The sequence below is a fragment of the Talpa occidentalis genome, unplaced genomic scaffold, assembly GCF_014898055.3.
Source record: "Talpa occidentalis isolate TD23 unplaced genomic scaffold, MPIMG_talOcc4v2.1 talOcc4.11, whole genome shotgun sequence".
Taxonomy (NCBI): Eukaryota; Metazoa; Chordata; class Mammalia; order Eulipotyphla; family Talpidae; genus Talpa; species Talpa occidentalis.
The window spans coordinates 98,462,710-98,489,503 of record NW_023601104.1 but is presented as its reverse complement, the minus strand read 5'-3'; the positions used below and the strand labels follow the sequence as shown (position 1 = coordinate 98,489,503).

General features: G+C 57.0%; 1 protein-coding gene across 1 annotated transcript; it reads left to right on the top strand.

Annotated features, from left to right (window-relative positions):
• Window positions 1-10,250: 10,250 nt before the first annotated feature.
• On the top strand, window positions 10,251-20,694 carry SERPINA5 (serpin family A member 5). The gene is made up of 5 exons (XM_037503973.2): window positions 10,251-10,349; window positions 15,860-16,495; window positions 17,891-18,161; window positions 18,445-18,592; window positions 19,065-20,694. The coding sequence occupies exons 2-5, from the start codon at window positions 15,877-15,879 to the stop codon at window positions 19,251-19,253; spliced, it is 1,227 nt and encodes a 408-aa protein (XP_037359870.1). The 5' UTR covers window positions 10,251-10,349; window positions 15,860-15,876; the 3' UTR covers window positions 19,254-20,694.
• The last annotated feature ends 6,100 nt before the right edge of the window (window positions 20,695-26,794 follow it).

Here is a 26,794-nt window from a genome sequence, read left to right as displayed (position 1 = left end):
CCAGGGCCCAGCAGAGCGCCGGGGCCGCTGGAGGGAGGAGCCGGGGCGCGGGCGAGGGTGGCCTTAGGACACTGGCTTGGGGGTCTCTGAGCCCTAAGGCATTATTGGCCTCGGTCTCCTCCGCACCCCCGAGGTGACAGCCCCCCTCTTGCAGATGAGCACCCGGCAGCCACCATCGCAGGCCACGCTCCCCGCGGACCCGCGCGCCCCAGGCGCTCGGCAGCTCAGCCCGGGCGGCTCCAGCCGGAGGGGACCCGCTGGGCCCGGCGCTCCGGAGTCGGGGACGCACGGGAGAGCCGGGCCAGGGCAGGCTCCTCGCCGGCCGGAGCAGGCGTCTGGCCCGGACCCAGGGGGGCGTCGGGCGCCGGGCAGGGGCGCGCTGCAGGCGCAGGACCCGCGGGCGGAAAGCCCAGCCTCTCCCGTGCGCGGGGTCCCGCGGGCCCCACCAGCGCCCCTCTGCGCCTCCCTCCCCTGGTTTGGAGAAACCAAATACTATCCAAAAATTAACAGAAATGTGAGAAAATAAATAAATTATAAATGAATAACTAAAACCAGTTCAGGAGCTGGGGGGCGTCCCGCGTCCTGGCGGGCAGAGCAAAGACGCCAGAGGTGGAGCGTGAAGGTCGGCCTGGGAGGGCCTGGGGGGGGGCGCCTGGGAGGTCCTGGGGGGGCTGGGGGCGCCTGGGGGAACTGGGAGGTCCTGGGGGGGCTGGGGGTTCTGGGGGGGCCTGGCGGGCCTGGGGGCGGGGTGTCGGGCGGGGGAGTTGCGTGGTGCAGGACCTGGGCTTCAGGAGAGACGAAGCAGGGTCAGCTCTGGAAAGTTCTCTGGACTCCTGCTAAGGAGGCGGGGAGAGCCCCGAGGCCCAGCAGGCCAAAGCCCCAGCCTGACAACGTGGCCTCCAGCGCCCCCTCCTGGGGCCCGGCCGCCGTGGGGGACACAAGGGCTGGAAGGGGCTGAAATCAGAAAACTCCAAGCCACGTGTTATAGCCACGCGCAAAAGTGGTGCCAGCAAGCCCGCGCCTGGGGGTGGGGAGGAGTAAGCAAGCACGAAGCTGCTGTTCTCCATGCCTTCTCCACGGCGAGCCCCAACGCCTGCCTGTGGTCACTGGGTGGGGAAGGAGCCGGGGTGCTGCGGACACCGTTCCCCAAAGGGACGCGCTCCCCACGGGCTGGCTGTCCAGGGGCGGCGCGGCCTAGCAGAGCGCGCGGCAGCCAGGAGACCGTCCACCCCAGGGTCAAAGTCCCTGAAGCCCTTTCGTTTGGAAAAAGCTTTTAGATAGATTTGGAAATTCTTGTTGCCAAGTGGTTTCAAGTTGACAGAGGAGAGAAGCGGCCGTAGACGTTCCTTGACCATGGAAACGCTTCTGTACATGTTTTCAGGAGACGTCCCAGGTGCCCGTCTGGTTTCGCTTATTTGTCTTTTGGAAACTGTTACCTTCTCGCTCATAAGTAAAGTTGCTGCCTAGCAAACAGCTTACTTTGGGGTAAACAAATCCGTTTGGCAACGAGATGCTTTTATTAGGAAGAAAAAAAAAGCAACAAGTTGAAACACTGCTCTTATTTATTTAAAATAGAAAATAGTCACTTCATCTTACAGATCACATTTTCAAGCACTTTACACAAAATAAGCAGAACAGTTTCGTGTGATCTCAAGGCTTTCAAGGTGATTCTTCATCTTGATTCGATTTGAGATGGTTTAATAAAATGTAATATATTGATATTATAGTCTATGGAAGATACTTTTGTACCAAGACATTCTAAATGACTCGTCACCTTGTTATAAAAACTAATTTTCTAAGTTTTTAAGATAAAATTAGACACGCTGCTAATCGCTTGCTTACAGATGAGATAAGGAGGGTTTCCTGTGTCTGCTGGTCCATCAACCCACCCCAGAACCTTTGTTTTCTAGTCCAAACAAACAGCATGATGCCTGCCATCCTTTCCCATAAAAATACTGCTTTGACTTAAAAAATAACAGGGCTGGAAAAAAATACATTCTCTTGCACATCTTCCCTTTAGTGTTTCACCAAAACAATAATAGCTTTCAAGGCACACTGCATGACTGAAACAGAACCCACGCATCTAGCAAACATCCTATTTTGAGACATTTAGACACTGCTGTGGCTCAGGGCAGAGCAAACCACCCACAAGAGGAGTTTATTCCAGTCTCTGCTTTGGATCTTTAGCGATGTTTTATCAGCTTCATTAAACAGTATTCGCTGACAGATGAGTTCACTGTAGTTTGCGGAGCCGTGTGGACTGAAGCCAGAATGCAGTACTCAGCCCCCACTTATCCACGGCCTTGCCTGTCATGATTTCTGTCACCCGTGGTCTTGTCATGATTTCTGTCACCTGTGGTCTACCGGTTCTAAAATGTTACACGCAGTATGATAGAGACACAGAGAGGTAAGCCATGTTCACATGATCTTGCCTACTGTATATAGTTACACTTGTTCTTAATAATATATATTATTAATATTAATGATAGTGTTATGAATAAAATATTAATAATATGGTCGATTAATAATTGTTGCATTGGGCAGCACCACAATGACAAAGAAACGGGAGTCGTGGAGCAGGCTACCTCATGCAGGATGCTGCTGAAGAGCAAGATCCTGGCCTTTTTATTCATACACAGCATCGGTTGTAAGAGGGAGGAGCAAAAGGAGATTAAGGGGAAGGAGATTAAAGAAAGGGGAAGGGTGTAGAAGATTAGAGATTGTAAATCTGCCCTCCAGGCTCTTCTTATCTTCTTGATGACATACCCTAATCCCCAGCCATGGTTTTAATCTTATCAACAAGGTGTTCCACTGATCAGCATCTGGGGTCCCTTGCCATACATCGGTCCTCGGCCCCCCTGGGCGTTCCTGGTCATACCTCATGATGCATAAGTCGGCAGTACATGTTATGCATCGGTCCTCAGCCCCCCGGGCATTCCGGACATACCTTGTGAGGCATAACCTTCCCGGCGTGATCCAGCTTTGTGCTCTTGTTTGATTTGAAGGGCTGAAGAGTTGGGCTCCTGCACCTAACTGGCCGGGCCATTTTCACCTTGTTTAGGTGACAAAATGGCGGCCGAATAGGCTGCCTAGGAGTAGCAAACCACATGAAATATTATTATTAACTAATAATAATGCTATTATTAGCTATTGTTAATCTCTTACTGTGCCTAATTTATAAATTAAGCTTTATCATATATAAGTAATTAATTCTTTCTTTAAAAGATTTGTTTATGCATACAAGAGCTGGGGTGTAGGCCAGAGGTGTGTGGGGGAGTGAGAGGATTCACCAGAGACAGAGTGGGGAGCAGACCAGGCAGATTGACTGAAATACACTGCTGAGGGGAGCAGCGGGCAAGAGAGGTCTGCTGCGCCATTTGGGTAGCTCCCTGGCTCGTGCTGCAGTGGCTGCCGATAGCTCGATAATGCTGAGACTTAACCCCTTGTGCCACCAGGGAGGCCCCATATAAGTAATTAATTCTTGAGCAGGTGTGTGTGTGTGTGTGTGTGTGTGTGTGTGTGGATTAAGAGGATATAAGAAAATAACATCAGGAAATGTGGGGTTATTTAGGAGGTGAACATTCTCCTGGTACACCTTAAATTGCAATCATACCACAGAACCAGATGGGTTTTATTCAATCCTCACCTTGCACTCTCATAAAAGACAGAGATTGGAATTATTTAAAAAAACAAAACAAAACAAAATCTTTATCATCTAGGAAAAAGCATGTGTATGTATATACGTACATACAACCTCAGTGCTGTCCATGGTTCCAGGCATCCCCTGGGGGTCTTGGAACAGATCCCTGGTGGCGGGTGGGGGAGGGGAGAGTTACTGTAGACTGGAAAGCCTGCTTCAAATGTGTGGCAGATGGAAGGTAAGTCTGGAGGCAGCACCACTCCAGACAGTGCAAAAATCAACCTGGGCAAGAGTCCAGGATCAGCTCTTCAAGGCCAGTTCTTCCAAAGAGTAATTGTGGTAAGCAAAGTGTCCTCCCTCTTGTAACCATGTAACATATCACACAAAAGGTGGAAACAAGAAAACTCTGTCCTACTTCCATGTTCTCTATGACTCTGGCATGCACTTTGCTGTTCATCTGTTTCACAGTGAGACAATTAAGAGAACTTGTTCTATGCAAGGAAAATCTTCTCTAATGGGATATTTTTCTGCCCTCCATTCTAGGCTTAGCAAAAAGACTGGTTTCCTATTGTCTTGTTCTGCACCCACAGCAGACATTACTAGTCGATCCTGGAACTCTCACCTACTGAGCACAGCAATTCTGAACCTAGCGTTCCAAGCATCCTCTTGCAGCAGGTCAGGAGGCTCTGCTGAAAGGCACCAACAGCCATCAACCATCTACAGACTTGAAGGAGCAGGTTCAGTCTTGTTCAATCTGGTTCCACCACCTTGCCCTGAGCACTCTGCTAGATGCAGGGGAGAGAGACAGGAAATCATACCTTGCAAACCTTCATCCCAAAGATGTCATTCTGGCTTGTCCCCATCATGTAACCACGGAGGGAGCCACCATACATTTAAGCTACTCCTCTGTGCCCTCAGTTTACCCATCTGTAAACGAGGGTATTTTATCCCAGCACAGATGATTGGGGGGGGGGTCACATAATTGAGCCCATCATGGACTGCCACCTAAAATTTGGGTTGTTTGTCAAGACTGATGCCAGCACACGTGCACCCGGACAGCAAGGGAAAGCTCACCACCCACGGACGACGCTCCGGTTGAGCCTGCAGGCCTCGGAGATGGAGCTGAGGTGATGGCGGGAGCACTCTCCGCTGGCTCGGGGTTTCTGTGGTGGCAGGTGGATGGGGTGGGCTGAGGATTCCCCAGGGCAGTGTGAACTGCCAATGGGCTTTCTTTCTCATCCTCTCTCCCAGATGTGGAGCGGGGGCGCAGGGAGAGGGAGGAGACTTAAAAGCTGTCAGCAGTCAGACATGGAGAAACAGACTCAGCTCTGTCCCAGGCCTCAGCCCTTCATGCCTGCACAGTGAACTACAAAGCTGGAGCTTCCCCTTTATCCTCAGCAACTCTCACGACTGAGGCCTCTGAGCTGAGGGGTGAGGGGGCATGGCAGGGGCTCCAGCCTGGACTGTGTGTTCAGTCTGCCTTTGGCTGCATCTTCTCAGCCTGGTCAGTGCCCGTGGAGGGGTCTGGGGTGGGTAGGATTTCTACCTTCTGGAAGAATCTGTCCAGGCTCAGACAGAAAATCCTCATGACTGGACTGTGTGCACAGTCAGGGAAAGGCACCTGAGCCTCGACTCCAGCCAAACCAGGATCCACCTCAGTGCCACCTCCTCCATGAAGCCTGCCTCTTCTCTCTTTTCAATTCCTGCTTTATGGCTCCTGGCCTCGCCAACTGCTGCCTTGTGCTGTCTCTATGCTCAGCCAAACCTCTCCTGTCCTCTAAGGTCAAGGCTGTGCCTTCTGCACTGTGTCCCCAATGCCAGCCTCTCCCAGCCTGTCCCTCCTCCCTGCCCTTCACACTCTGACCCCGTCACCATTCCAAGTTTCAGTCCCCACAGGACATTCTCGCATGCTGTCCCCCTCAGTGGAACACTGTTCCTCTCTCCAAACCGTCTCTTCTAGCTGGCTTCCTCCGGCTCTGCTCAAATGTCCCACCGAAACCCTTCCTTGCCTCCGGCTCCCTGTCCCTCGGCCAATCAGAGCCATAGACTCGGGGTGCAGTTAGGGGTGCTCGCTCGCTCCCCAGGATCCAACAGTGAGAACAGCAGGAGCTCAGCAGTAAGCTGGCCCAGACAGAATCAATGAACGATTTCAGGGTTCAGCCCAAAGGCGTCTCCTCCCCGAACCCCCAGGTGCTTCTGTTCCGCCTTCATCCTGTAAATGAATCTGAGATCAGGAGGGGAGGATCGTGGGGTGGCCGGGACAGAGGGGAATAAGGGGTGCGCAGAGTTCTGTGCCTTTTGCTGAACCCAGTGGTAGCCTTTACTTCCTTGGGTCGTTCCCGGGCCTCTCTGGAAGAGGAGGCTTGGACTAGTTGAGTAGCTTCTGCGCTTTCATAGTGGAAAACACCAGGTGTGCTCTCCAAAGACAACCCCTCTGCCCCCCCACCCTGCAGCTTTGCACCCACAGCCCCAGGGCTGGTTCTAGGAGCGTGCCCCTGCCTTTGCGAGGAGCCGGCGCGCCCTCTGGTGGTGACACGCCGGCCCGCGGGCCCAGGCCCCCTTCTCGGTGCTGGACCATTTTCAGGACCCCTTGGAGAGGTGGTTCCAGGGCAGATGACAGCCCCCCCCCCCCAGCCCACACCCAGGATTCTGATTCATGAAGCTTGGGCGGGGGGGCCTGGGATGCTTTGTTTTTAACAAGAATCCTCCTATGAAGGGGTGTTTTAGAGGAATGTTGATTTGGGCAAAAGGCAACCGGCCTCTTGCTGCTAGAAATAGTCCCCGGTGGAGGCTCTGTCTTGGTCCCCGACATCTCAGAGCTCCACTCCCAGCTCTCCCCAGGGCTCTGCGGACCCCAGCCAGGCGCTTCGCTCCCCCACTCCACGCCCTCTTGTGGCTGGTGGGCATCCAGCGCACCGCCCAGGACCTGGCAGGAGCTAATGGGCTGAATCACCAAGCAAGAGACCCTCAAGGTGAAAACCCCACAGCCGGGCTCCCATGTGCTGCAGGACACCCCTGCTCAGCAGGCCCTTCCGGGCGCTTGTGCTGCCCTGAGCAAGGATGGTCCCAGGAGGGGCTAACACGGCGGCAGTGAGTAAAATGCTGAGCTGTTTTCAAAGACTCTGGACTCTAGAGGGGGCGGTTTGAGCTTGTCTGGCAGCAGCCCCCACACTCTGTCCAAGAGCCACCCAGTCACCAGTCACGTGGAGCCGCCAGAGGAGCGAGGATCAAGATCCAGGGGCGCCTCCAGGCGAGACTGACAAGGGAAAGTTCCCAAATAAGGGACTTGCTGAGCAAGAGCATTTAGGGGCTGGCGGCACCGACACAGGCCTCCGTGTGGACAAGGCCCCAGCAAGCGTTTGGGGTGGGGCCTCCAGGCCCAGCGGGCACGCCCTCCACCCCACCCTGGTTTTATTGGCAGAAAAGCAAGTGCGTTACTGAACAGATCGGTCTGTTCCCCTCTGTGCCTGCTGGGAAGCTGGGTTCTTTTTTAATGGTCTGCTAAGATAGAAAGTCAGGGCCAGGCTGACTCACTCCCAAATCAGCCCCCACAGAGGCCGGGGGTGGGTTCAGACAAGCCTGAAAGGGGCCTGAGGTTGCACTGGCAAAGGCATTGCTGGGAAGATGTGTGAAAGTGAAGTCCTGGGGTAATGAAGGGGAGAAAAGAGGGACGCACCCTCAATTCGGTCTTCAAAACAATGCCTGCTTATTCCGGTTGTGCTCACCCCGCCCCTGCGCAAGAGCACTCCATGGCTCCCTGTTGCCCGCAAGATAGTCAGAGATAGACTCTCTCTGCAGTCAAGGCCCTCCTGATCTGGTCCTTGCCTGTCTCTCTTGCCTCAGTTTCTCCTCATGCTCTCACGTAGCCAATGACTTCAGTCTGAGAAAGTCTGGCTGTTTGTCCAGGATTCTAGTAACTTCCCACCTCCAGGCCTTGGCCCCTGCACGTTCCCTCTCACTCACCCAGAATGTTCTCTTTCCCATCTCTGCATATAGTATAAATGTCCCACCTCCTCCCGAAGGCAGACTGTCCCCTACCATCAAACAGCTTTGATTGACACTCTCTGCCTCCCACCCCCACCCCAGGCCCTATCACATGGAGCATCTTGAGGGCAGGACCCTCGTCACCCTTAATTCTTTCCAGTCACCCTGGTAGAGGCCCCAGTGCAGGTCACACAGTCTGGCATATAACTGAGATCCAGCCAGTATTTGATGAATGGATGAATGAATGAATGAATGAATGAATGAATGAAAAATGCTGTGCTCTGAGAGAGTTTGTTTGCTCAGCACCACCATTCCACCCCAGACGTGTCCCTGGAATTTACTGGATAAATATTCAGTCCACCTCCTCAGCTTTCAAAATGCCCTTTTGGACCTTTGAACAAACAAAGACTCCATGCAGGAGGCCTTGTTCCCGGAGAGCAGAGAGCAGTGCTGGGATCCCTGCTCTGCCGGCTCCCCCTGTTTGTGGGGGCTTGGTGGGCACTCCCCCGGGGGAGTGCCAGGAGGCACTGTCAGTGCTCAGAGGGGCAACGTGTTTGCTCTTTCCTTGGTTCTCTTCTGGCAGGAGAAACAAAGTCCTCCTGTGCCTGCAGTGGGAGGGGACGGAGCATCTTGGGGGGGTGGTCTGGGGAGCCCCTGTGCCAGCCATACAAATCTGTATGGCTCTCCCGACCAGATACACATGCCCCCCTGCTCACCCCGTTATTCCTTCTCCCATTGGACAAAGTTACTAAGTGGGGATTGGCCACTAGCGAGAAGCGCAAGGGACCTCCCCAATGCGCGGGGGTGGCTTCCGACATTTGGAGTAAACCAGGAGGACTAACCTGTGCTATGGGCAAGCAATTAGCTTGCTGGGCCTCAGCTTTCTCCCTTGTAAGTGGGCACAGATCCAGCATCAGCGGCCGTGGATGGGGGTTGCATGGGACCCCCTGAATTTCATGGGGGGTAAGAGATGGGAAGGGGTCTGCTCCATCTGGCTGCTGGGAAGAACAGGGGCCCTCCCTGAGAGGGGCGGTTCCCTACCCCGAGAGGCCACAGTGAGCCAGACAGTGGCCAGGGCTTTCCAGAAGTCAAGAGGCAACAGAGCCCCAAGTAGAAAACCTGGGCTTTGGAACCTGAGTACCTGGGTTCGAATCTGGACACCACCCACTGCTGAGGCGCTGTCTGCTGGGGCTGCTGTAACCCCATACCACAAACCGGGCTGATGGCCCCCCAGCACGTGCCATCCCACAGCTCAAGGTTGCCAGTCCACGACCAAGCGGCCGGCACAAGGGGCTCCTTCCGAGTCTGTGAGGACCATCTGCCCCCACGGCTACCAGCTCCCGGGCTGGGTGGCTGCCTTGGCTCCTGGCTGCCTCACCCCCCACCACCCCCGTGCCTTCAGGTCACCTCCTCCTGTGTGGGTGTCTCTGTCCAGATTCTCCTTCTGAAAAAGGAGCTGGTCCTGTGAGATGAGGGGCCCACATGGTGCAGTGGAAGCAAAGCGAAACCTGGACCAGAGCGACCAAGCATCCCCTGTGGTGCTGCTCCTTCTGAGCCGCCGCCCTGGGCCGCCACTAACCGCTGTCTGCTTCTGGCTGTCTTCTCTCTGACTCAGTGGGGACACTAGTACCCACCGTCCACGCACCGCGAGCACAGAACAAACCCTTGGGTCCTGGAAGTGATGCTTTCTAGATTGAGGTGAGCTCAGTATCTCCCTAGTAGGGTGTCTGTGAGGATAAGGAAAGATACTGGGCCATGACAGGCCCCCACATGGTAGAGAGGGATCTAGAGGGTCCCTGTTCGCTCCGTGTCAAGGTTGTGTCCCCCCAAGAAATGCCCAGTTCTCCATTTCCTCTGCCAACTCCACACCCCATGGGTACCACACCTCTAGGGTGAGGCTACACCCACACAACCGGGACCAGAACCCCAAGCTGGGGACCTTGGAAAGAGATGCCTGCAGCAGAGTGTCTTGGAAATCCTTTTGGAAGTGTGGGACTGAGTTGGAAAGCCCCAGTTTCAAGGTGGAAATTAGGGTCCAGCCAAGTCCACAGAAAGCCGAGAGGCAGCCCCTCCCTAAGCAAGGAGGACAGGCCTGAGGCCAGCCAGCCGCGCTCTCTGCGCCCCCGATTCCCAGCAGGACTCTGAAAAGCCCCTCGCGTGTGAGCCAGAGTTCGGCTGTTGGTGCAGTAAGGGGCGGGACGTGTGGCCTTCATCTCACGCACTGCGAGACTCTCGGTCCCTCATTCCACCCGGATCTGATCTGCCCGCCAGGGTCCGTGGATCCAGCAAGTCTGGGCTCAGACCCTCTGCCCCCAGCCCCACCCCAGACCTGGCAGATTGCCAGCAGGAGACAAATGAATCAGCCTGGCAAGAGGGAGGGCTTGCTGGAGGGCGTCCCTGGGCTGGGGCGCTGGCGCTGGCGCTGGCCTGCCCGGTCGTCTGCGGGTGGCCGTGCCGCTGCAGGCCCGTGGAGGTCAGGGCGGAGCCGCAGGGCCGGAGTGGGTGGCCTTGGTCATGCCTCTGGTGGCTCTGCCTCCGCCTGGCTGTTGGCTAGAAGCTTCCTGGGACAGGGCAGGGTCAGGCCAGAGGGGCGTGCTCAGGGAGGGGTGGAGTCGGACCCCGCTGTGGTCAGTGGGAAACGCCGGCCCCAGTTCAGTGCTCCCTCTGCTGCTCGCTGACCCTGAAGGACGTGGTCTCCGCTGTGTGCGCCTCGGCCTCGGACGGAGTAAGTGCAGGCGCCAGAGAGCGGTCCTTGGGCTGGAGGCATCTGAGGAAGGGCCAGGAATGGACCCCGGGGCTATGGGATTTGGGAAAACCCTGCCCTGTGCCACGAAGGCGCCAGGGCCGGGGGCAGCTGAACGAGTGCCCCTCGCTGGGCGACCTTGGGCAGGACACTAAATTAGCCAGACCCTCCGCTTCCCTGCAGGTGAGATGCGGGCTTGAAGGGATCAAAGAGGCGGTGGTTCTCACCAGGCCTGACTTTATGCCCAAGGTGTTTCTGATAACATCTGGCCACATTTTTTGGTCCCAGCAGGAGGGGGTAGAGATTGGGGTACTGCTGCGCCGTCTCTCATACCCAGGGTGCCCCCACCACAAAGGCTGACCCAGGTGGAGTTGCCAGCCAGGCTGCGGCGAGACCCTGCACCGAGGTCAGGACCACCTCTCTGGGGTGCAGGGGCCTCACCAACCACAGCTGGGGTTGCCTTCCATGCCGGCACCCCAAACATGTAGAAATCAGGGGAAACGATCAAATACAACCTGTTTCTCTGAGACAGGGCTCCCCAGCCTAGAGGCCGCCGCCCAGAATGCCCAGAGAGGGTGCAGCAACGCAGTGATGTAAAGTGGACAGCATGTTAGGTTTTTCTAGGGCTGGTGCCCTTGAGGAGAAACTCGATAAAAGGAAACAGCCCCCCTAGCCGGCACCCCACTCACAAGTAGAGGAAGGGCGGCCTGAGGAGCGAAGCGGCGGGGGCCCCAGAGGCCAGGGCGCGCGGGCAGAGGGAGGGGTGGTGGCTGCGGGACGGACTCGTCTCCGGACTCACCGTCACGGCCGGACACGACGGCCCCTCCGTGTCATAAAGAAAAGGCAAGGACTCCGAGGCTGGGCAGCGCGGGGAGCTGCTCAAGGTGACCGGCAAGGGCAGCCCAGGGCTCCCTCCGGATGACCGCCCCGCCCTGGCTGTTTCCAGAGCTCAGGGGACCCCTCTGCATTACTGAGGGGAGCGGGGCCCGCTGGCCCACACACTCATCCGTTCACCCCGCCAGGTGCCCGAGCACCTCCCGTGGTGGCCCAGCCTTGCGGCCCAAGGCAGCGCAGACAAGGGTCCTGCCTGCTATGAACACCTAAGGGTGGGAGTGGGGAGGGCCCAGAGAAAAAGAAGCCCAGGGAAAGGCATCTGTCATGGCACTGAGAGAAGCAACCGGGGGCGAGGGGAGGGGGGTGCATCGTGAACCTGCCCCGGGCAGGGCCTGGAAGGTGGTGAAGGTGCCCGGGAGGGAGAAGTTTCCAGCAGAGGGAGCGGGAGGTGCAGAGCTGCCAAGGGCTTGCTGCCTTGGAGGAGCTGGTGGCAGAGGCGTGACCAGGGCACGGCCTTGCGGTTGCGGTGGAGGGGAGGCAGGCGAGAACCGGACAGGGGCCGACCACGAGCAGCCTGGCTGGTTCCCCCAGACCAGTGTGATTTTACTCCAAACCAAGGGTTGGCCATGGCGTTCTGGGGGAGCCCTGTGACGTGTCTGTGATGGAAGGAGTCTTTTAGGCACCACAGGTGGAAAAGTGAGGGGGTCCAGAAAGAGAGAGGGGGTTGGGTGGGGGACTGCCCTCCCCTGCTGTCCCCTGCCTCCTCCGGGCACTCAGCCTGGGAGGCCAGACGAGCTTGACTGACGGTTCTCTTCCTTCCGACACATGGGGGAGTCACTGCAGAAATAGAGGTGGGGGTTAGGGGCCCAGGGGGGTCAGCTCAGTCTCTGCGCCAGCAGGTGGTGGGGGCAGTTCACCTAGTGCCAGGCGCAAGGTGCTGCAGCAGACTCGCCCTGGTTCAACCTTGGTTCAGAACAGTGACCAAGTGTGTGTTTCCACCAGAGGCCCAGGAATGTCATGGCAAAGTCTGGGCTTGGAAATTAGGAAACCTGGAATGAGTACCCAGCGGCCTCCACTTGCTCAGAAGCGACCTCTGACCTCCGTTTCCTCTCTGTGCAGTTACGGTAATGAGGCAACTCGCTGTGGCTGTGGGTGTAAATGAGCTCTTGCAGCTGGACAGTGAGGAGACACCCAAAATAGACCCCGGGAGCTGGAGAGGCGGGGAGGGCGGTGTTACTCCTATTCGATGCCAGCCAAGAGGTCATGTCTACACCATGGAATCTGGATTTTAATCCAGCTCCATCACTCACTGGCTGGGAACAGTTGTTCTGTATTGCTAAGCCTCAGTTTAAGCATCTGCAAAATGGCGTTATTAGTGCTGACTCTTGATGACGATTAATTCTAGTAATATTTATCAAGGGCCTAGATAAAGTCTTTCAAGGGCCAGTCAGTCTTGACCAAACAGTGGTTTTGATGATGATAGAGAGAGTGGGCCCCGATGGAGCGAAATGTCTGGGTCCCACACCTGCTGGCTGGGGAACCTGCTTGAAACTGGGGTGTCGCCAAGGAGATGCTGCTCCCCAAGGGACTCAGCGGACACTCAGAGAGGGCGACTGACCCGTCGGGACTCTGGTATTTCAGGAGAGGTCGGGGTGGGGTGGGGGCTGTGGAGGGGGGTTGGGGGCAGGGCGGTTCTGGAGCCAAGCTGTGGAACACCCTCTACTCCTGTAGCTGTTCTGTGAAAGCAGTTCTTTGAGGGCGATTATCAGCTGGGTGTTCATCTGGGGGGTGGTGAGCTGAATTGTTTCTTCAGCAGGACAGCTGCACTGATAGCGCTGTGCTGTAAAATAGACACATTAAAAAGATACAGAGATCTGAACACCCACGTGGCCCTTTACAGACCTTCCAGGAGGCAACTTTTAAGGTGGGAACACAAGGGAGCACCGGTGGGAAGGCCTGGTCATCTGCAGATTATGGAGTAGGGGTGGGGTTGCTGAGCAGGGAGACCTTGACCCGACCTTGCAGACAGGGATCTGGGGAGGCGAACAGTGTGCAGGGGTAGGGAGGGTGGTGGATAGAGCCTGGCCCTTGAGGGCCAGGTGCTCCAAGATCACGCCTGCCCCTGTGCGTGACTCAGCTGCTCCGAGTGCCATCTGTGAAGTGGAGAAGGGGCCAGGTATGAGGGGACAATCCATGAGGTCATCACAGCGAGTCCAGTGGTGTCCAGTGATTTGCAGCCGCTGTTAGATTAGGGGTGGCTGGAGGCTGTACAGGCAGAACATTCTGAAAGAGTGTGCTTCCTGAGCTCAGGTGCCCCTTGGGGGTCAGGGGTGGTGAAGGTGACCCCCTGGAACCATTCAACTTCACTCAAAGCCAGGACTGCAGCCCAGGTCAGCCTCAACTCCCAGGAGCATGGGGGGACCCCTGCCTCCGTGGGGCCGCTCTTTGGGCAGTGTCCAAAGCTGCTGTTGGGGCCTTTGGGATTTGGTCTTGCACTGGGACAGAGTGGCAGTGTCCCCCTGGGTCTGGGGTACTGGGATGCTGAGGACATGGTGTCCACGGAACAAGAGCACCCCCCTGGAGGGAATCCACAGGGAGAAGGGTACGCCTGGCAGGGCCTCACCGGAGTCGGTCAGGCCATCAGCAACGTGGGGGTGAGCTGCCTGGCTCGTGAGGGAGCGCGTGCCTGTGGAGGGCCTGGGGGATGTCTCCAGCGGGTCTTGACCAGACAACCCCCCACCCCCGGCCACTTGCACCTCCTCAGTGCCATATGGGCCTGTGCTAGCACGGTGCTGGCCTTGACGCATTCAAGGCCCGGCCATCCCAGGGGGCAGGCGCCCTACCTCATACAGCAGGTCAGTGGCGGGGGGTGGGGGCAGGCGGGGAGAGAGAATGGTTTGCCCCAAACCACGCTTTGGGGAGGGGGTGGAGCTGAGATTTGAGCCCAGGCAGCCGGGCTCGCAGAGTAAAGCTGTTCTCACCCGGTGGAAGGACTTGGGGAGGCACAGGGGCCTGGAGGTGGGGGTGGAGGTGGAGTGGCCTCAGGAAGGAAGGGGAGGAGGCACCTCAGCCGAAGACAAAGCTGACGGTGATGGATAAATAATCAACCGCGTGGGCGGAAGGAGGATTCACTCTCAGGGAGCCCCACTCAGCGTTCCTCACCCCCTCACCCCCCACCCAGGTAAGGTTTGGCTTGTGTAGCATCGAGGCTGGAGTCCAGGTGTTACGCTGGCGGCAAACACGTTGCGAGACAGTGTTGTTCTGGAGCACATGTTAATTTTCAGACAGAACGTTTGCCTGGTTGAAACTCCGGGGATCAGTACCCCTCGCAGGTACAGCCGGTGCGAGAGAAAGACAAGGCCTCGGCCAATAAAAGCGCATCAGAAGGAAGTGCCTGTTTGGTCAGAGACCCGCGGGAGGGGGGATTCGTGTCGGGGTGACCCAGGCAGGCTCCGGGCCTCCAGGCCGATCTCCTAGTGCGCTGGGCTGACGCACACATGGCCTTGTTCTGCTGACTCCCGCCTCTGCCCGTCTTCTGTTTTCTTCCTTGCCCCAAATTGCTTTATTTTCTTTCACACCGGGAAGATGGAAGCCCCCACAGACCCCCTGAGAGGCCCCGGGAAGATGAGAGGTGAGGGTGTCCTGCCTGAGAGACGGAAGAGAGACTCCCCCACACAGCCTTTCCCTGCCTCCTGGCCTGGCACCCCGGGGGTCCGAGGTCAGGGGTCACAGGCAGGTTTCCTCTGAGGCCTTGGAGGCGCCACCTGCAGTGCCCTCATGCGCTCACCTGTGGACACCTGTGTCCTAACCAGCACTGCTCACGGGGACACCAGACCTGCTGGACTCGGGCCGCCCAGAAGCCTGTTTCTAGACACAGCCACATCCTGAGACACAGGGGTAGGATTTCTACATGTGGATCTGGGGCACAATTCAGCCCATTTGAAAAGAGGGAAGTTGGGATGCTCACATGAAGAGGTCAGAACCTCCAGTGGGGAGGGACCTCAGAGGAGGGGCGAGCGTGACCTTGCAGACCCTGGAGCAGCCCCAGGGCAAGGAAAAGGGGACCCACAGGCACCGTGCGTTCACCTGTGAGTCCAGGCCCACGGCCGATGCGGAATGAAGGCGGGGTGGCCGGGCTAGGGCTCAGTTGGTAGGTAGTTGACCAGAGTAGAGAAAGACCACGAAGCCTTGCTTAACACTGCTCTGGGGTGACAGAAGTGTGGGTAAAAGTTCAAGCAGAAGCAGGTCACTGGTTCCGGGCCACCAGTCACCTCAGGTGCCGGCCAGGCCAAACAGAGGCAAGTCCTCCGCCCCCAGGCCCAGCGCCCGGGCCCGGCCCCCAGCGAAGCAAGCCTGGATCTCTGTGAGGGTGAAGGTTCTTGTCCTGGTGGCCAGAGCCCACCGTGGACCTGCACCCTTCTGCCTTCTTCCTCTCCCCACCATCAGCTATCTATGTCCCCAGTTCTCTGTCCTGGAGCCCCGACTCGGCTCCTTAAACCCTCACCCCCAGCCTCACAGGTGTCGCAGCTCCCCTTTCTGCTGGTTCAGTGGTGACTCCTGTCTGGAACATCGGTTTTGCGCACTTGCTCCCCACCTTCTTTCTGAGGCGCCGTGCGTCTGCACACCCGCCCTGACAGGTCTCCGACTCTCGCTTACAGAACCAGAGGCAGCCACCATGCAGCTGTGCCTGCTCCTGTGCCTGGCGCTCCTCAGCCCTCAGGTGGCTGCCCTGCGCCGCCACCACTCCGGGGCCATGAAGAAGAGGTCTAAGGAGGTGCTGCCAGCGACCACGGAGGCCCCCAGGGAAAAGGACTTTGTCTTCGACCTCTACAGGGCCTTGGCTGCCTCTCAACCTGACCAGAACGTCTTCTTCTCCCCTCTGAGTATCTCCACGACCCTGGCCATGTTGTCCTTGGGGACGGGGTCCAACACGAGGGTGCAGGTCCTGGAGGCCCTGGGTCTCTCCCTGCAGGAGAGCTGGGATGAGGAGCAGCTCCACACCGCCTACCAGAAGCGGCTGCAGGAGATCAACCAGCCCAGGGACAGCCTGCAGCTGAGCCTGGGCAACGTCCTGTTCATCCGCCCCGCGGTGCATCTCCACGAGACCTTCCTGAACGCCGTGAAAACACTGTACCTGGCAGACACTTTCCCTACGGACTTTGGGGACCCCGTGGGGGCCCAGAAGCAGATCAACGACTTCGTGGCAAAGGAAACTAAAGACAAGATCATGGACTTGATTTCAGGCCTGGACGGCACGGAGATTATGGTGATGGTGAATTACATTTACTTTAAAGGTAAGACCGTGGCTTGTACCTGAGCTTCCTCTCACTTCCCAGCTGCTTTTATGTAAAAAAGAAAAAACAATCCTGCCCACGAAAGGGTTAGGAGTAGATTGAGGTGTCCGCAGCCGCCATGGCAAGATAGCGCCGTGGACATTAATGGCCCAGGACACTGTCTCCTCCCCGGGGACGAGCTGGTTCCTGTGCCTGGGCACCTGGGGCAGCACAGGCCACAGCTCCCACGCCTGGCACCACAGCCACTCAGGGCAGGACTGTGGGTCTTAGGACCTTAGCGTGGGGTCGGGGGCATAACCCAGCCCATAACGCCCCAGCAACTCGCCCCCCGCCCCACACCGTGTCCTCCAGGGAGGGGATTACCCAGTGCAGAAACACCAGGACAAACGGTTTCTCTGGAAAGTCTTTTCTCTCCTCCTTGGGGAGAGCCGATTTCCTTACCTTCGCCTCCCCCATACCTCTTGGAAAGACCCCTGCGCATCTCAGCTCAGGTCTGCTCCTCCTTCCAGACAGGACACTGTGGGAGCCTCAGGAGGGGGGCCACGCAGGGGAGGGGAGGGGAGGGGCGCAGAAGGAAGGAGGAGGGAGGGAGGTAGGGGAGGGGAGAGTGCGGATGGCAGGTGGGCCAGGGGCTGGGAACAGGGGAGGCAGGGGAGGAAGGTAGGGGGTAAGCTGGGTGGGGAGCAGAGGAGGGAAATGCAGGGGAGAGGAGGGGGGAGGGGGAGGGAAGCGGAGGGAGGGGGCGGGGAAAGAAAAGACTGAAATGACTGACCCTCGCCCTCTTCGATGGCCACACCTGGCGGCCAGCGGGCATCCTGAGACGCCCCGCCCTCGTCCAGGGCTGTGGGCCTCGCCGGGCTGCAGAGCTGCAGGGGCAGCTGCGGGGGCTGCAGGGCCATGGGCCACGTCCGCCTGTGAAGGAGATGGAAATGATGCCTGTGACTTGGGTCGGAAAGCCCCGCAGGAAACACACACAGCAGGGGGCACCGGAGGACATCCGGCAGGAGCAAGGCTGCTGCCAGGGACTTTACAAGCCCCTCCCACACTGAGCTCAGGCCCCTTCCCGGGGAAAAGGGGGAAAGAGAGCGGCACACCCAGAGGCATCCTTGCTCCTTGCTCCTCCCCTCTTGGGGAGACCCGACCTGGAGGGACCCCTGGGCATCAGAGCAGCACTAGGCGTTCGGGGCCTCTGAAGACGAGGCTTGAAAACCACCCTTCCTGCTCTGCAGATATGGCAGGGAGAGTCCCACGAGAAGTGCCCACCTCCCCCACGTTCTAAGGGGGGGTCCTTCCCCTAGGGGACCCTGTCCTTGGTGTGGAGGCTCCAGGAGGACCCCTGTTCCCCATTCCCAATTCCCGCGCAGAGCTCCTCCCCTTCTTCATTTGTGTCTCCAGCTAAGTGGGAGTCCGCCTTCAACCCCAAGAGCACCGTAAAGCAGGATTTCCACGTGACCCCGGACGTGACGGTGCAGGTGCCCATGATGAAGGGCGAGGACAGCTACTACTACCTTGCGGACAGCCACCTCTCCTGCCGGGTGGTGGGCGTGCCCTACCGGGGGAACGCCACCGCCCTCTTCATCCTGCCCGTGGAGGGCAAGATGGAGCAGGTGGAGAATGGGCTGAGCGAGAAAACAGTCAAGAAGTGGCTCAGGATTTTCAAAAAGAGGTAACTTCAGACGGACCCTCCACCCCCAGGAGCACAGCTCCCCGCCCAGAGGCATCAGGTGAAGGCCTCCTGGGAGCAGGATGGAAGCCGGGTTTCCTGGGGGCCTCCTGGGGTGCTGTAGAAGGGGGGTGATCTCGGAGGCCAGCCCTTTGTCCCAATCCAGAGCAGGAGGGGCTCCGCGGGAGACCAGGACCAGAGGACCAAGCCGAAGGGTGATGCAAGCAGATCTGCTCAGCCAGCAGATGCTCTAGAAGAGTCTACAAAAGCCCTTTTCCCTTTGCAGGCACCTCATTCTTCAACTTCCCAAGTTCTCCATCGAGAGCTCCTATCATCTGCAGGACATCCTCCCCAAGCTGGGCATCAGAGACATCTTCAGCTCCCAGGCTGACCTGTCCCGCCTCTCCAGCCACTCCAACATCCAGCTGTCCGGGGTGAGCCCAGCTCCCGAGCAGTGGCTGCCAGAGACCACTGTTCTGTCCGGTTTGATTCTGGTCTGTGTTCCTCTCCCGCCCGCCCCTCTCTTTCCCGTCTAAAGTCACAGAGCTCCCTTTGAGTTTTACCCTCAGGCCCATTTACACCTGGTGCATCGGAGGAGGAGCCGGGGTAAGTCATCAAAATTAGGAATCAGGCGCTGGCTCCTCTGCTCCCTAGCTGACCTCCCATGACTGGACCTGTCCGATCCTCCTTTCTCGCGACAGAATCAGAGAGCCATGCCCTCGCTGTGCGAGGCCAGGAGGCGTCAGTGTGGTACCTGCGCAGTCTCCCCGAGCCCGGTACCTGTGTCCTTGCTCCACTGTGTCGTTTCCTGACCAGCTGTGATATCACAGGCAGAAACTTGGCCATTTCCTGTGCTGGCCTGTCCCTGCCCCGGTGGCTCAGGCATACCTGGTGTCTCTCCTGCAGATGGTGCACAAAGCCGTGGTGGAAGTGGACGAGTCAGGAACCGAGGCAGCTGCGGCCACAGCGGCCATCGTCGGCTTCCGCTCAGCCCAAATGGCCCCCCTCAGAGTAGTGTACAACAGGCCCTTCTTGATGGCCATCGTGGATAACTCCACCAACATCCTCTTTGTTGGCAAAGTGAACCACCCCTGAGGGGGCTGGGTTTATCCTAAAAGGCCCCAGGCCTCCATCATTGAAGCCCAGGGTACATTCTGGCCCCCTGTGCCGGGTGGTTCATGATTCACACAGGTTTAGTTGACTAATGAGGCTTTCACTAATAATAATGATCATGATGATAATAATAACAATAATAATAATGTAGATGTAGTGATGATTGCTCCTTGTCACACAATTGAAAGACACAGAGCCCTTGAAGAACCAAGGAGAACATTTGATGTCCTTGGAGAACCCTCTAGAATATGTCATCCTTGGAGGTTAGCACTGGGGCCCAGAGAGGTTGGTCAACTTGCCTGAGGTCACACAGCACATCAGTGGGAAGTCCAGCATCTAGGGCCCTGATACCCAGCCCAGTGCCACAAAATGGTAGGAGAGACGCTACTGTAAAAGGCTGGGGTGTTGTTACAGGTCACACTTGACTTCAATACACTCAAGTGCCACCTGTCCTTTAAGAAAAGCAAGTGGATAGCAGAGTGGGAAAGAACCAGGACAGGGTTAATCATGGCAGGACACCCCCCTTGGGATTCCTGACTCCTCAGGACTTGGCTGTTAGGGAGAGGACGGAGGCCTGCTGCGAATAGTAAAGTATCATTTAAAGACACCAACAACTCACTCTGGATTTTAGTGTTAGCTATAACATTAAAGCATTTTGCAGTCACTGGTTCCTGGTCCTTCTAGAAGTAGCTCTGGGGTGAATATAGCTGAGCCTGTTCTAGGCTTGGTGCTGGATCTGGCATCTGGAGGGTTGCATTTACCTGTCACCGTATCCCCAGGAGGCAGAAGGGGAAGGTGAGGCTTGCAGAGAGCAGGGGTTACATTGCTCACAGAGCTCACAGGGGGTGGAGGCAGGACTGGACCTTGGGAGTGTGACCCCGGAGACCAGCCCCTCCCCAGCCCTGTGCTCTACTGTGGACGAGGTATGGCCAGGAAACCGAGCTCAGGTCAGGGACATCTCAGCCACTAGCTCCCGTGGGATCCAGCTCAGCTCACTCTCCTCCCTCTCTAAGGCTACCACACTTCCTCTTCTCTCAAATGAAGGAATGAATTAATGAGTGAGTGAATTAATGAGTGAATGAATTAATGAGTGAGTGAGTCCTTCATTCAGACTGTCCCCAAATTAGGTCCCAAATCTGTCCATGAGTGCCTGCCCACCCACGGTGCTTCCCATGAAGCTGTGTCTCCTCTCTGAGCCTAAAGTCTGGACTGTATGATGCAAGGTCTCCCCTTAGAAATGACCAGGTCAGAATCCCAAGCTCTGATGCTCCTCCAAAGCACTGGGCATCTGCCAGCCCTGGCTGGTCACTTTGCACTGTGATCCCATTAGTCCCCCCAACAAGGAGAGCAGTGCACCCATTTTACAGAGCACCCCAGCAGGTGACAGCGAGGTCCAGGCTCTGGGACACAGATGCCCCGCACACTGGTCGGTGGCAGGGCAGGTGTTTGCAGCAGGACTGCAGCCTGCCTGCGCTGTGCTTCAGGCTGGGCACCCGCCTTCAGGATGGGACCCTGCGTGGGGTCAGACCCGCTCCTGTGTGCCTTCCCCTTGCAAAATGCCTGGGCTGTTTTGACAAATATTTCTCTGGCTGTTTACCCAGCAGTCCAAGGTCAGGGGAGCACCTGTGTGTGTGACCTGGATAAGGCCAGGGTCAGCGCTGTCTAAAGTTCACGTGAACACTGGGTCACAAGACAGCGGCCGTGTGTGAGAGGCACAGGCGCCACAGGCCACGAAACTCCATGGTCCCAAGGTCCTGGATGAACAGAGGGGTGTGGCCGTGGAGAGAGGGGCAGAGCACATTAACTGTGAATTGCTGAGGGGCCAGGTTAGATTTTGCCTAAAAGGAGCCGGTCTTGAATGATTAGCGGCCCTTCAACAGACAGCAGGTTTGGGGATGGGTGTGGGACTGCCAGGCAGAGGGGGCAGCTCAGGAAGCGCGTGCTGCTGGGGTGCGTGTAGGGGAAGACATGGAGCCCTCAATCTGGCTAGTGGTCCAGGGCAGGCCCCCGATGCCAGGACCTGTAGCTGGCACAGCACGGGCAGCGCCTGAGTCAGGAGCCTCCTCTCCCAGCCCCCGGCTTCTCGGGACAGGCCACAGGTCTCCACAGCCAGGCTGGGGACAGGTCTGGGGAAGGGAGAGGCGCTGTGTGTGCTGGAGAGGCCAGCGGCGGGGGCCCCCCAGTCCTCCCTGAGGTACCCAGCTGGGACTCAGCGTCAGATGGCCTCGGGGCCCCACTTCTCTCTGTGCCTCATCTGTGAGGCCAAAGAGCTGAGCCCTCCTCAGGAAGTGCTTGTGAGGGTTCGCCACTTCTCGGCATAAAAACCAGAGTGGGCGTGATTGCATCATCATTAGGACCAGGCCTGGGTGTGGGTGAAGGAAGAACAGGCACGTTTGCCTGGAAATGGGGAAGGCCGAGCAACCCCACCCACCGCGGACACAGGCCACACTGAGACCTGCTCTGCTTTCTCACACGAGCAGCCTTCCCTGTGTACACGTCAGGAGCCAGGAGGGAGGGGGATGTGGGGTATCCATCGATGGACACTTAATAAATTTCTCCAAAAGTTCACAACTGGGAACACAAATATTTATTATCTCACAGTTTCTGAGCCTCAGGAGTCTGGGAGAGGCCTAGGTAGGTGGTTCTAGCTCTGGGCGTCTCCTGAGTTTGTAGTCAAGTCCTGGGTGGAGGCTGCAGTCCCTGAAGACCTGACAGAGGGGCACTAGAATCCGGAGGCCAAGTCCACGCAAGTGGCTGTTGGCCGTCTCCGCGGCTCCTCCAGCGCCGGCTGTTCCCAGGGCTGCTCAGGCCTGGCTGCCTTGAGAGAGTGTGTGAGTGTGTGTGCATGCATGCGTGTGCACGAGAGAGATTGTTGTGTGTCAGGTGTGTGTGAGTGTTGTGTGTGTGTGTAAGAGTATGTGAGAGAGTGAGTGTGAGTTTGTAAAAGTGTGTGTGTGAGTGAATATGCGTGTATCAGAGAATGTAAAAGTATGTGAGTGTGAATGTGTGTGAGAAAATGTGTGTGAGAGAGAGATTGTTGTGTGTGAATGTGTGTGAGAATGTATGAGCGTGTATGAGAGGGTGCATGAGTGTGAGTGTAAGAGTAGCTGAGAGAATGTGTGAGTATGAGTTTGTGAGAGTGTGTGTATGTGAGAGAGAATGTGTGTGTGTCAGAGAGTATGTGAGTGTGAATGTATGTGAGTGTGTGTGAGTATGAGAGTATGTGAGAGTGTGTGTGTGAGTCAGTCTGTGTGTGTGTGTGTGTGTGAGAGAGAGAGACAGAGAGAGAGACAGAGAGAGAACCCGAGGTACAGAGTGTTGGACCCAGAATCCGGCAGTGTAATTGTCTTCATCGGAGAGTCGTGGTCATGTTAGGGGTAAAAGGCTGTCCTAAAGCTAATCCCATACAGGCTCTGTGGACGCCACCCCCACCCCAGGCCAAAGCCAAAGACACTGGGAACTCCACATCCCGTCACCACCCAAGGGAAGGGGCCTGGGACCTGAGGGTGGGGCTCAGCAGCCAGGTTGATATAAAGCCAGACACGTGGGCTTGGGGGGTCCCCTATTTTGGGCTCTCCGCCAGCTCGCAGCATCCGGCCAGCTCGGAGAGTGCCCCCAGGTCGGCGGATCGGGTAGGACGCATTAAAGACTTTATTTCCCTATTTTCTCCCTGGGTTGTCCATTTTCCTTATTTCCTTTTCTCTTGTAAATAAACCTTTTATGAACCTGTTGTGTGTCCTGCAGTGGAGTATTCATAAGTCCCTTGTAAGCGCGGGTGAGGACCCACAGCCAGGAACCCGTTCAATATCGGGGCTGCCCTATAACAGCAACACACGGGAGGCCTGAGAGAATAAATGAGTGTGTGTGTGAGGAGGGATTTCCTGTCCCCTTGATACAGACAATAGTCCTGAGGCTCAGGGAGGCGGATGCGTGCGTGAGGTCGTCCAGGCAGCTCTGACTCCAGCAGAACCAGAGGAACTGACGGGCTTTCCAGGCCCTCTTGCTGCTGCCTGGAACTGGGAAGGCGGCTTTGAAAGAGAAGCGGAGGCCGTAACTGAAGGAGAAGCAAGTGACGGCAACTGCTCCCTGCTGGAAGGCAAGAGATACCTCGGGAGGAGGATGAGGATGACTCAGCGGCCTCCAGAACAGAGCCAGGCATTCCCCGCTGGGGTGTCCCCAGGCGTGCCCCGCCCCCCACCTTGTGAGGACCCGGCACAGCGGGGGCTGCGCTGTGCTGAGGGCTCTGCCTCCGATCGCCACCAGCATCTCCCCAGACCCAAAGCCAGGCCCACACCAGGCCACCAGGGAGCAGCGCACGAGGCTGACAGCCCCAGCCTCCTGTCGGGTCTCTTCTAGCAGAGACAGAGACACGGCCTGTGAGCGACAAGGCCGGGCAGTTGTCAGCGTCTTCTTTCTCCCTACCAGTTCCTCAGGAGCTGTGATGGACAGAGGTGCTTCGGAGAGGTGAAGCGAGTGGCCTAAGGCCCCAGGCTAGCAAATGGTGGCGAAGCCATTTTGCCCAAGGAGCCTGGGTGACGAGGAGGTCCTGCCCATGAACCCCACCTCCTCCCCCTGCAGGGAGAAACCTTCAGGAAGGAATTGGCTTTTGCCTCTCCTTTCCTTGGAGTCGGGACACCCCCATACTTGGGTTCCTCCTGTCCCCCCTTCCTGGGTGGGCCTACCCTTCCCAGACCTATGCTCGCCTCCATTCCCAGTCCCAGCCCGAGTGTGGACACAGCCTGGCCAGGGGTTTTCCTGGGCCCACCTGTACCAAGAAGAGGTTGCTGCCACGATGGGAAGTCGAGCCGCAGCCCAAAGGTCACGCTTGCAAAGTCCAAATAACCCAGTTCCCATGGATTCCACATGTAACTGGTAGAGGGGTGCAAACTTCAGGCACCCCAAAATATGTCTTTTGTGGAAAAGCTTGATTTCGGGGAGAGGCTCTGAAGATTGGCTGGAGGCTGCTTTTGATGTCCTTGACTACCCTTCTCTCGGTAAGGGTCTCTTCTAACGAGACCTGATCCCGTCTCTTTTCCTTGGGAAGACAGAAGTGCCTCCATTTCCCCAGTAAATGCCCACTCCGAATTTTCTCCCCCAACCTCCTTTGTCTTAGCTAAGCTATTTAAGATGGCAGCTAAAGGCCCTTGTGCTAGCTACTCAGTCACGCGGGGTCTCCCCCAGATACACTTGTCATTACTATTACATAAGTTATTACTAAACTTCTATGTCATGTCTTCTCTGACCAGTGTGTGTGACGTTTGTTCAATGATCTGCCAGCCTAGAAAAACCCAGAAGGGTAGGAGATGATTTCCTCTGCACCCCGACACTGGGCACATGGCAAGGGCTGGCCCTTGGATGGGGCAATGCCAAGCCCCAGTCCCAGGGCTGAGCACCGGAAAGGCCTTTTTCTGTCCACCTTTGAGGCAGACGCTATGGCCACTCACACAGGCCACTCTGCCTTGGGTGGCAGTGCCCACGCCTGAGAACCACCAGGTTTGCTGAGCCCTGGAAACAGCCCCCTGGAACAGGGCATTGTTTTTTTTTTTTTTTTTTTTAAAGAGTTATTTATTTATTCATACAAGAACTGGGGTACAGGCCAGAGGTGTGGGGGGTGAGAGGATCCACCAGAGACAGAGTGGGGAACAGAACAGGCAGAAGGACTGAAATCCACTGCCAAGGGGAGCAGCGGGAGAGTCAGGAGAGGTTTGCTGTGCCATGTGGGTAGCTCCCTGGCTGGCTGGGGCTCGAACTCGTGCTGCAGTGGCTGTGGACAGCTCCATAGGTTGCATCTTAACCCCTTGCGCCACCAGGAGGCCCGGAACCGGGCATCGTTAACCACAGTTAGCAATTAAGTGGATGGATCCCCTTCTCCAGGTTCCAATAAAGGGTCACAAGCCAAGAGCCTGGCCCTGAAGAGAGCTTCCAAGAGGGAAAAAAAAAAAAAGGTCTCTTTGAAAAAGCAGCATTTTGGGAACTGCCATCTCCACACAAAAGAGTTATTTCAAAGAATGTCCACGCAGAGGTTTACGGCATGACTAAAACTTCCACTTCCCAGAAGATAAGGCCCTAAATAGGTCTGGGAAATTTTCACCGCCCTCTTTGTTTTTCTCAAGCCAGGGCCAGTACTAGATAGACACGTAACCAGACACCCGACCCGATGTTCTCGAAAATCCTTGACAATGTGAAATGTTTTCTTCCTCAGCTGTGCTTAATCCTCCCGGGGAAGGAAATTTTCCCCGAGCTCTCTGGAGGCTCTTCGGGGCTGAGCCCTCCCTCCTGATTCCTTCATTCACTCATTTATTTTGCCAGTCAATTGTCATCAGCAGCCCTGAGCCCACCAGAGCCAGGAGGAACGTCCCAGCCCTCCCTGGGCTGCCCACCTGGGTCCCCTCAGGTCACGGGTGGTGGGGGACCAGCAGGACAGAGCTCCCCTTCGGCGGGGCCCCCGCCCACGTGAAGGAGACGGCCTTCTTGCACCACCTGTGCCTCACAAAGCAGCGACTCCCTCGCCTGTGCAAGAAGTAGCCTCCCAAGACTGTCATTTTCGCTCCTATCTTCAAGGACGAAAATGTCTTCCTTTCGAAAATTTTTTTTAAAGAAAGAATATGGGAACGTGAATCTGGCTTGAGGTGGGCGTCCCGCCTCCAGCAGCCCCACCTCGGACGTCCTGGGGCCCGGTGCTGGACTCTGTCCTAAGTCGCCTGCCCCATCCTGAGGCTGGCGCCGGTGATAACCCTTTAGATAAAACGAGGACAGCGATTCTTTTCAACCTAACCAGGAGCCAGAGTTACACAGGGGGCAGGGTGATGTCAGACGCAGATTATCTGGTAGATATCCTGCCTGTGGGATGCTAGCACGCCCCCCCCCCCGGCCCCCAGTACCGGAACAACAGAGGGGCTCTGGGAGTGAAGGGGTTTGGGGTTTGGGGGAAGGGGCAGGTGGGGCAAAGGAGGCAGAGGGCTTTTCAGGACCAGGAGACCAGTGGACAAGAAATAGAAAGACAAGAGAAGGTCCCCAAGGGGGAGGGCGCCCCTCAATTGGAATGGTGCAGAGAGGTGGGAGGGGAACAAAGAAATTCACCCCAACTCCAAGCCTCTGTGGGTCCGAGCGCCAATGTGAGTGGAGCTAAAAGAGGAGCTGCTGTATGTGTGGGGTCATGGAAGACAGAATCCCTGCCCCTGGCTCTGGACATGGGGCTCTGCCACACTGGTCACCCCGGGGTGAGTCTTTGCTTCTAATAAGAGACTCTGGGTGGGCTTCTGGAGAGGGGTTGCTCATGATGAGCAGCCCAGAGCTTTCACACGCAGCCCCCTCCCCACTTGCCCCCTGCTCCAATTCTCTTGAGAAGGGTTGAAAGTGGAGTTAGAAATGGGTCACACAGATGAGATGAAGCCCCCCTGAAAGTCCGAATAGTTGGGGATTAGGAGAGCTGGTGTTGGGGACCACGTAGAGCTGCCAGGAGGGTGACAGTCAACATGGAAACGTCAACCCTTTTCCCCCTATGCCTGCCCCCAGCGTCTCTC